The sequence below is a fragment of the Corvus brachyrhynchos genome, unplaced genomic scaffold (assembly GCF_000691975.1).
Source record: "Corvus brachyrhynchos isolate BGI_N302 unplaced genomic scaffold, ASM69197v1 scaffold80, whole genome shotgun sequence".
Classification (NCBI taxonomy): domain Eukaryota; kingdom Metazoa; phylum Chordata; class Aves; order Passeriformes; family Corvidae; genus Corvus; species Corvus brachyrhynchos.
In genome coordinates, this window is record NW_008236769.1 from 4,163,873 (window position 1) to 4,174,637 (window position 10,765).

At 34.4% G+C, this 10,765-nt stretch overlaps 1 protein-coding gene across 1 annotated transcript in view; it reads left to right on the top strand.

Moving 5' to 3' along the window:
• LCORL (ligand dependent nuclear receptor corepressor like) overlaps positions 1 to 9,460 on the top strand; it is a 31,383-nt gene extending 21,923 nt beyond the window's left edge. Inside the window, exons 5-6 of the mRNA XM_008645024.2 lie at positions 3,677 to 3,767; positions 5,182 to 9,460. Coding sequence (XP_008643246.2) covers positions 3,677 to 3,767; positions 5,182 to 6,214 — 1,124 coding nt within the window. The 3' untranslated portion in view covers positions 6,215 to 9,460. The remainder of the gene's footprint in view (positions 1 to 3,676; positions 3,768 to 5,181) is intronic.
• Positions 9,461 to 10,765: the final 1,305 nt, after the last annotated feature.

The window sequence follows — 10,765 nt, forward strand, 5'->3', positions numbered from 1 at the left end:
ACAGAAAATAGCAAAAGGCAGGTCACCATCCGGAAAAGTACTGAAGACAAGACTGTTGTTTTCTTGCTACAAAACCCCTTATCCTGTGGATGGATAAGGTAAAGGGGGAGTTATTTACTAAATCTCACTATATTAGAAGTTGGTAGGGCTTGCTGAAAATTCTCAGAGGAAGAAACAGGTAATGGGCAGGTTTTGTTCAACAGTTTTTAAACATCTGGAACTGCTGTGATGGGAGGTCATGGGTCACTGGGTTCACAAAGGACCTTAGACAAGTTCAGAGCTAGCAAAACCAAGGCCAGAAACTAAGGCTAGAGTAGGCAGGGATAAATCTCTGAGATCCCTAAGCCAGTGATAGCAGGTACTAGGAGAGCAAAGAGCTGCAGGTAGCAGCCAGGCTGATGTGCTCTTCCACACTAGGAGTGGAGGGCTTCCCCTGCCTGGAGGCTGAGGACTGAGTAGAGTAGGTTATCAGGTCTAGTAAGATGGTTCATAATAGCTAATGAGAGGTTTCCTGAAACCCAGAAAAAACTCAGAAGTTTAGAAATCAGCGTAGAAATACCAATTGTAGGAATTCAAGGCTGACCTGGTCTCTGCTTCTTTCTCTTCCCCTTCCTGTTTCCATAACATCATTAGTCTGGAGGAGTTTCAAGTGATTGTGGTCCTGATTATTTTGAAGATGAACTTTGATCACACTTAGTTTAGTCTTGGTACTGCTGCACCTGATGTTCTTGTACTGAGAAGCAAAGGCCAGAGGTTCAGCCATTTCTTTGAAGATCAGAATAATTTAATTTGCATAGAAATAGCTCCATTAGAAGACAATGAGTAGCAACCCTGAAAAACATCTAATATGTTTTTCTATATTATCCAGTGTTATATACTATTGTTTATGAAGATGCACTTCTTAGTAGGCATGGCTTCACCTGAAGAGTGGAAGTAATTTCATATCTTTTATTAAAACCACCTTACAGAGTGTTTTTTCTGTTCCTGATGTAATTCAGTTCCTGTCCGGAATTCTTGCTGTAATACCTGTTTTGGCTGATTTGTAAGAAATAATAGAAAGTTCTGGCTCAGCTTAGAGAAGACTACTTCTACCTTGCAAGTAGCGAGCTTCCAGGATTCATAGTCCACCTGTAGGATGCTTCTTTGCGAAGTTTTTGGTCCTGTACCTAATGTACCAAAGTGAACATCTCGACTGTACTGTGTATATATACATACATTCATTTCATAAGGTGGGGTTTCACTATGTCTTAGAGCTTTACAGCAAATACTCTCATTTTCCTATCAGTTCGAGGTGGATTTTTGTGAGGGTTAGGGGTTTGTTTTGTTTTGTTTTTGTTTTGTTTGGTTTTTTTTTTTGGTTGGTTGGTTTGCTTTTTTTTTTTTTTAATTCAAGTGAAATTCCTAAATAAAAGTCTGTAGTGCAGTGACTTTATCTGGTATTTTTTATGCATATCAAATTGCTTGCATGATTCTTTTTACTGAGTATCACCTTCCCATAAAGCATTGTCTTCGGGGAGGTGTCATGTACTTAATGAATTTGCGTTTGCTGTGTTGGGAGAACCAACTGTCTTGAACCTCAAATTACTTCAGTGCCGCTTACCCTTGAGAGGCCCAAAATGTATCTATTTTTTTGTTTCAGGAACCTGAATTTTCATTACTGTGGTCTTTTTTAGTCATTTTTCGACTGATTACTAGCCTTGTGTTGTCAAAGGCAATTCTGAAAGGTTGGGAATGAAAATTATTTTCATTATGGAATCTTACATTTGGATTTTGCTTGTGTGTTGGGGCTTTTTCTTTTCCTAAAAGTCCAGCTAGCTTTGTCTTTTTTTTTTTTTTTTTTTTAATTGTTGGAGAGACAATTAGCTCTTTATTGCTTGATAAGTTGTCAGCTTTGAAGTAGTTTTTTCTCCAGTGATGCCTTCTAAAATTTTTGTCATAATGCCTAAGAGTATCAACTGAAGATAGAGAAACAGTTGTGAAAGGGACACAAAAGCACTTAAGAAAGGGAGATGTACTTTGTCTGACTGACAGAATGCAACAGATGAAATGTCTATTGCACAGAACTCGGGGGCTTTGGGTTGAGCTTGGGTATTCCTGAGTAGGCCAAAAAGTACATGTGGAATGTTTCTGTAGTGTTTTTGATTGGCTTTTTCTTCTGTAATATCAATGCATCAGGAAGGTTGATTAGCATTACTCCTTCTTTTAACTTTCGTAAGAAAGACTTTAAAAGGAATGTATTCAGTGAAAAGGAGCCACTTTTTTGACAAGTGGCATATATATATATTTGTCCCCTAATGCTGAGTTACGATGTTACTTTTTCTCTCTTTAACCTCCTTCAAATAGTACAAAATAGTTGTGGAAGAACAGTCAAAAAGCAGTCCAAAACAAATATCTGGATTTGATTATTACACAGAACTCTATTTCTTTGCATTATTGGTATAAAGGAGGGCTACCAAAACAATTTTCTTATTTGACTATTGGCGTTTGGATCCTTCAACCAGTGCTTCATTGTCTGCATCTGAGGCTGTGGGAAAATATATGCAATTGATTGATGTTTTAGAAATAATAGGCAGTAACATGAAAATGACACTGTAAATGCAATAAGGGGTAGTATAAGGGTAATTATAGAGTTGAATGTTGAGCTACATGTTGAAACTCAAAATTGAATTCGCAGAGCTCAGGCATACAAAACAGCCCAAGTTTGAAACAGAAAACCAAGGAAGAAAGGTATGAAATTAATTATATTTAGGGTATTTAATTAAAATTTAAATGTCTTTTTTCTTTTTTTTAAGAAAAAAATTTTAAAAGGAGTATTTTCACTGCTAATGTTTTTAAATACTAATTTTTAAAAAGTGTCTTGTTCTGTTTCAATACTCATAGACTTTAACAGCCAAGTATAAATCTTGAATTTAGTGTTTACCAGTGATTTAACAGAGTGGACTTCCACCCCAGTTTAGGTCTTTCATTTTTCTAATTTCATTATTGCATGTATGTGGAGGCAGCTGGAGAAATACCTATAGTTAAGTGTTTGAACTCTATATTGGGCTCAAGCTCTTTTCCCAGTTACAGGGAAGTTACTGGTTACTGGGAAGTTACCCAGTTACTGGTACCTGCTCATCCAGTAACCTGGTCTGGTGTCATTGCTGACCCTGCTCTGAGCAGGAGGTTGGTCTGGAGGCCTCCTGAGATTCTTATTAACTTGCATTATCCTGTAAGCCTAGGATTTAGTTATGTCAAGTTCAACTTCAGCATCAGATGTTTACAGTATGTAAATATGAATAATAATTATACATTATTTTATTTATTATTATTATATTATAATAATAATATCAAGTGCAGTCTTTTGGTTGCCTTGAAAGTAAACAGTGCAATATAGATACATATGTGATTTTCAGGAAAGCAGTCATGTTTGTTTAATACGGGTTCTTTTAAATTTTATTATTTCTGGATGGCTTACTTTTTTTTTTCCCCCTCAATTTTAAAAAAGTTTGGTTACAAATCAAATATACAAAATAATTTGCTGATGGCTGATACTGTTAATGGAATAAGGTGTCAGAAATTTTACAAGATAAAGTAGCTATTTGAAAATTGTGCCATAGGTGAAAAACCATTTGCTGACAAAATCTCTGAGATCTTCCTTAAAACCACTGTTATCATCACTACTCGTTCTTTGCAGGGGATGGAGTGCTAGATCTCTCTACAAAGAAAAGCGCAAGGTTGGAAGAACCAAAATATGATCCATTGTGTTCTGAAAACTCAGTGTCTGGGTAAGCAACGTTTAGGACTCTTTGGCTTATCAAAAAGACAATCCAGGTTTCTCTTCTCTTCTCTGGCCAGGTTTTATGTTCATAACATACCTGTATATACTGGCACACACATGTGGTTCCTATTTTGCTTTCAAAAGAATTTTTGTCACTCATAAGTGTGTGTCTATGTATATATCATATGTTTCATTTGTCTTTTTCCTTTTTTTTTCTGTTTAAAGAAAAGTTATCAGAACAATCACCAAACTTTAGTTCATGTTACTAAAAATTACATGAAAATTGATTACATAACACATTAAAAGTAAGAGACTAGTAGAAGAAAATGCAAATAATTCTTTTAGAATTTATTTAGGAAACTTCAATTTTGGACAAAAATGACCATGTTAATAATTAGATGTAAAATCTTCTTTAACTAACATGAACAAGTTAAATTACTATTATCTATAATATTCCTTAATAGAGAGAGAGCAAGTGTGTGAGAGAGAGCTCTTAATCATCATACTTATACTTGCATCATGGTTCTGACTATGGTGTGTGGTGGCAAATGGTTAAATTTCTTTATTCAGCAAGGAAAATGTTATTGCATCTGCTGAAAGCTACCACAGAATTAGTGAATTGCATTGTTTTGTTGGATTTTATGATCTTGGCATCCTCCCATCCACTAGCCATAGCAGGACCCTTTTTGTCACCTGTACGTCTTACAAATAACTTATTACAAATAGGACTACAGTAGCAGCATTTGTTGAATGATACAAAAGTGCATTTTATTAATTTGCTGATATGAAAAAGTTTGAAAATGAATGGCTTTGTAATTAGTGAGCTGTAAATAGTGAGTAGAAGTTTTTAAAATTGTGTCTTATTTTGCGAAAAATGGACTTGATTGTTAACTACAGCACTTTATCTTCTTGTTGTAGAAAGCCTAGTTTTGTGTAAGTCTGGGATGTTTGTGTGTAGTTATGTACTTTTTGCTGCAAATTTTTCTATAAGGGGGTTGACTCTTTTATTACTTGTTTAGCGGTAACGTCACGTTTCTACTAACAAAAACTCCTTCAGGATTTGGGTATTTAATGGAGCGTTAATTGTATAATTAAAATTATAACAGTGTTGCTCTGCAAGCATGTGAACAAGGGAATATAGCAAGCACATGAGACTATTACCAAATACTGAGCTAGGATATAAAGTTCTTGGAAGGGCTGCTGTAGAAGCCACGGTATGATTTTTGACACACTGTCCTACCAGAACTGTAACATTTTGCTAGGATAATCATTTAACTACCACATCTCAAAGGCTAAAAAGTATCAGAAGCAGTGATGTTACCGAAGCAAGGAGTATAATAAAGGAGTGGACCCTTCCCTTCCATAGCTGTGTGAGAGTCTCTCATACATCAGTTTACCATCGTTTCATTCCATCCATCCAGGAGACTACACAGAAACAGAGAGGACTATGTGGAAAGAAGTGCTGAGTTTGCAGATGGTTTGCTCTCAAAAGCTTTGAAAGACATTCAGTCTGGAGCACTGGACATAAATAAAGCAGGCATACTTTATGGCATACCTCAAAAAACTTTACTTCTCCACTTAGAAGCCTTACCAGCAGGAAAGCCTGCACCTTTTAAAAATAAAACTCGAGATTTCAATGATAGTTATTCATTTAAAGACAGTAAAGAAACTTGTGCAGTCCTACAAAAAGTAGCCTTGTGGGCAAGAGCTCAAGCAGAGCGCACAGAAAAAAGTAAACTCAGTCTACTTGAAACCTCAGAATTAAAATTCCCAACAGCTTCCAGTTACCTCCACCAGTTAACTCTACAGAGAATGGTCACTCAGTTTAAAGAAAAAAGTGAAAATCTACAGTATGAAACTTCAAGTCCTACTGTACAATTAAAAATTCCTCAGCTAAGAATAAGTTCTGTGTCCAAACCACAGTCTGATACTGCTGGTCTTCTGGATGTTATGTACCACGTTTCTAAAACGTCCTCAGTCTTAGAAGGATCAGCTCTTCAAAAATTGAAAAATATCCTCCCTAAACAGAACAAAATTGAATGTTCTGGACCTGTAACTCACTCAAGTGTTGACTCCTACTTTCTGCATGGGGACCTCTCTCCTTTGTGTCTTAATGCTAAGAATGGGACAGTAGATGGAACCTCAGAAAATACAGAAGATAGTTTGGATCGTAAAGATAATAAGCAACCAAGGAAAAAACGTGGCCGCTATCGGCAGTATGACCACGAAATAATGGAAGAAGCAATTGCAATGGTAATGAGTGGGAAAATGAGTGTTTCCAAAGCACAAGGAATTTATGGGGTACCTCACAGCACTTTAGAATATAAAGTAAAAGAAAGATCTGGAACATTGAAGACTCCACCGAAGAAGAAACTCCGATTACCAGATACTGGCTTATTTAATATGACAGATTCAGGGACTGGCAGCTGCAAAAATAGTAGCAAGCCTGTGTAGAATAATTGTTAGAGAATTGTTTTGTGTGTGTGTATGTATGTCTGTATACACACACTATGTGAGAAATACATATGCTCACTCTGACAGAAGACATGAAATTATACAGTTCAAAAACCACATACATGCCTTTTGAAAAATAGTTTTATTCAGGGTTTTCACTGTGGACAGAATTACAGAGTTGCTCACTTAATTCTGATAGTGTGTATTTAATATAATCCTTGTATAAATAGGTGAAAAGATTCAGGTTTTATTTAGTAGTCACTAGCATAAAGATGTTTTGGGAAAACAAGTATTTGTCATGTGAAGCATAATTTTTAATTGGTGAAGAACCACTTTACCCATTCAATTATCCATCTTATTATGGAAGTACACAACCAAGGGTTAGCAGATTTCTGTAGTTCACAGAATACTTGCAATAAATTGTAAGTAACTCAGATTATACACAGCAAGGGATTAAAAAAAAAAAAAAAAAGCTAGTTCCTTAAAAGGAAGTGGATTTGTGAAGTATTAGTAGGTTATAGTACATTCTGTGAAAGAAAAAACGTTCATTATTTAAATATCCAATACAAGTAAGAAAAGCATTTCATTACAAAAATGTGTGTTTAGCCGGCATAAACTGCATTTTTTTATCATTTTAAGAAAATTTTGTTGTTGGTTTAGAAAGAAATTGGTGTTTACAAAGTGTACACTTATGAAATCTGAGAAATTACTGTAGTTATAGAATTATTAAATATGAAATAAGATGGAATACTAAGAGCATAAAATAATTTAAACTTTAACATAATTTTCCTTTTTAGTTTAACAATTAAGGTAACTTGTAAGGTTTAAAAAGAAAGTTGGAATGCAACAGAGCATGTTCATAATGTGCACAGAATGAGCTTGAGAATGGTTTGGGTTTGTTTGTTTTTTTGTTTAAATGTGCTGGTTAGTTGATGTTATGACTACTTAAAATTTATTTAAGGATTGTGTCACACTCCTATTGAAAAACCTCACTGTAACTGTAATGTATTTGCTGCTGTGACATTTCAAAACATTTTCAGTTTATCAAAATGAATACCAAGTTACATTATCATCTTGCTAATAACCAAATTTGCAGTTCAGGGTCTTGATAGAAATACAAATATGAAACAGTGAAGCTGTTTTGAACTTTCAATAATATAAATTCTTTATAAATTTGGTAGTTAGAAGTTAGGCAGTTCATTTTAAACACATAACTTTTAACAGAATTTAAGGGAGACCAATTACCTTCATATTGCAGTTTTTACATGAATTTCAAAGTATCCACATTGGACTTTTTATCACACTTAATTTTTTTATGTAATATCAAAAGTATATGTCTACATATGAATGGGGGCTTGCTTCATACATTCACTACTGAACATCAATGCCCTTTTCTTCTCAACATGTATTTTTTTCTGTATGTATCTAATTTGGCATAGAAAAATACTTTCTCCAATTTTTATACACGCGGTGCACATGCACACATTTTTTTCCCCCACTTAAATTTGCATGTGTATGGGTTAACTATAGAAATTAAATGGGACATTAGATATGTATGGGCCACATCAGGTAATTTTATTTATAGATAAACTTGCCATTAAATTCAGTGGAGAGCATACTGCAATACTGATGGCAAAATCTAGCCCATATCTATTAACACTACTAAAAAATGACAACTTCCACTTTAGAACAGAATAATCCTTTGAAACTGCACAACCAGTATCTCAGTTCTTTGGTCTCTCAGATCTATACTGAATCTTCTTCAGTCATTAAGGTTTACTTGCATATTACAGAATGAATCTCTCAGGCACATGGTGATTCTTGGGGTGTCCTGTGCAGGGCCAGGAGTTGGACCCAGTGATCCTGGTGGGTCCCTTCCAACTCAGCATATTCTGTGATTCTATGATTTTAAGCAGAACTGTACCTGATAAGGAGTTTGCAGAACAGCAGATGTCAGGGTCATCGTTCATTTTAAAAGAATTAAGCCATATTTTGTGAGGGCCAGGATTAATTTGTGAGTATATCCCCACTGAAAAATGCAGCTGAAAAAACCTTAAAAGTTTCAACGTCTGTCTTTATACAGTTTTACTTGCAAAAATCTGGGGCTTGAATACATTGCCTAATATTTGTACCATACTGATGTTTTCTACTCCTCAGACACTGTTAAAAGTTTGAGTCAGAACTTTATATTGAAGGCAAGTGACAGTAGTCTTTTTATATCATTTAAAAGATGACCTGACCAAAAATTTAACAGGATTCATAAAATCAGGGATCATTTTACTATTGACTTAACAATACTCAGTAGTTTTGTATGTAATATTATAATTAATTTTCAACATTTTAGTACTTGTATTTATTTTTTGGTCAGAAATAGCAATTAAAATATTTTTTGATAGTTTATAGATGATATTCAACCTGTAAGTGTTTAAAGAACAGAATTATTTGTTTCTAATTATTAGGCTAACCTTTAATTACACAACTAAGGAAAGGCAGGGAAACGTGTAAATTCTCCTTCCCCAACCCCTATGTATTTCATTAATGTCATTTAAATTATACATTTTGAACTGTTTTATAAATTCAGTTACCAGTCACTACTTAGTAATTGACAATTTGTGAAAATTCCTGTTTCAGCAGAATTTTAAATGAAGGCGAAAGCAAGCCCTACATGCTTTCTACTTATTTGAATGTTTCTCAAGTATTTTATATTAAAAAACAGTGCCTCTGTTTTTAGAACTACTGCTCAGTAAAGCTGTTTAAACCATTTCTGGTAGCTAATGACAATTTTATATTAAATTGTATATTAACTTTAGTGAGACTGATTTTTTTAGTTGTTTACAGTACAAATACTTGTATTTGTTTTTTAATTGCAGTATTTCCATTGTCGCAGTAATTTAGTAAAACTCTGTGGCTGCCTTGATTTTTGACAGATTTTTGTTAACAACTGATTTTTAGGCAATTAGTTATATTTATGCATAAATCAATTGCACTATAATTCATGAATTATTTATTACAATATTTTCTAATGAATTCCATGTATTTGTCTTGTGTTGTAAATGTACTGTAATTCTGTTTCTTCTTTGTGTTGTTATATTCCTAAATCTGATTGTATGAATTTAATTGTTTAGTTAACGTGTTTCTACGTTGTAATTTGTAGTAAAGCACTTCAATGCTTTTGCACATAAATTTACAACACTGATGTGTGATTGATTTGCTCATTCAGTAAAAAAAAAGAAAGAAACAAAAACCTGTACACTGACTTATTTGACTTATTCCTGAGGCACAAGTTGATTAGCAGTGGCGTAAGACCAAGAACTGTACAAATTAAGCTCATAATGACTAATTTACTATGAGAATTTTATCAGAAATAGTAGCTTTAAGGAAGGATGGTTTCTTTTCTCAGAATTGATTAATTACTCATTAATGAGAAGAAAATCAGAAAATTAATTTTCTAACACCCCCTTTAGTTTGCAGCTAAAAATTATAAATAGTATATACCTTTTTTTGAGGTACTTATTTACTTAATGAAGTCAGAAAACAAACATTTCTATAAGACAGATTTATATTTCTATAGTAATTCCATGCTGTTTGTATGAGTACTTGAAACTTTGTTCTGTTCCAGTTCTGTTCCTGTTCCCAGTCTGTAAAGATCTTGCTAGATTGATCTAGCTTCTCTCTAACTGAGATGACAGAGTATCGATAGACCTCTAGGGAAGGGCCTCTTTTGGGAGTCCTCTGGTAGAGTTCTTCCCTGATAGTTTTTGTGGAGGAGGCAAAGTTTTACTTCTTTATATGTAAATTAATACACTGAAAGTCTGGTAATTAACCTTATCACATTGCTGCTTTTGTGCCATTTTTGGACTCTAGTCAATCCCCACTCCATTTTATTAACTACCCCTATCTGCCAGAAGGGAAATAATATCATTCCATGCTTAACCTTTCTCTTGAGCAATACTGTGCACAAAAGGTACCAGGGGAGCAGTGCATATTGATCCTCTCACCTCTCAACCCCTCAGCTTCCTGCCCACTCTCTCCAGCCATCTTTCTGTGTGTGGTTTGGAGGAAGTGTGCTATTTGTCAAAGTGATAGGTCTTCCTTCTATGAAATCATTGTTTAAGCCTTTTATCCTGAGGATAGCCTAAACTACAATGTGACAACACAAATTTCAAGAGATACAGGAAGGTATTACAGGAAACTGAAGTATAATTCCATAGCTGTATTGAAAAGCTACTAAAAATTAGTTTGTTTAAATACATTGACATCTCTATAGAGAGACACTTCAAGGAAAATGTGTTGCTTTAATGCTTGAATTTGTTTGTGTAGTAAGCTCTGCTTCCAAATGGTGACTGAGTAAGGGCTCGATGTGTTTTTACAAACTTGGAAGATCATTTGGACTGTGTTACTATTGCAATAGAATAGATGAAGTTAAGTTGTCCATCAGCTTTAGAAACTAACTCACGTTAAGGGAAAGCAGATTATAGGCGTCACACAAGGGTAGATAATCAGGAAAGAAATTGTTTTAGAAGAATATCCATTGTGTCTGTGATAATCAGA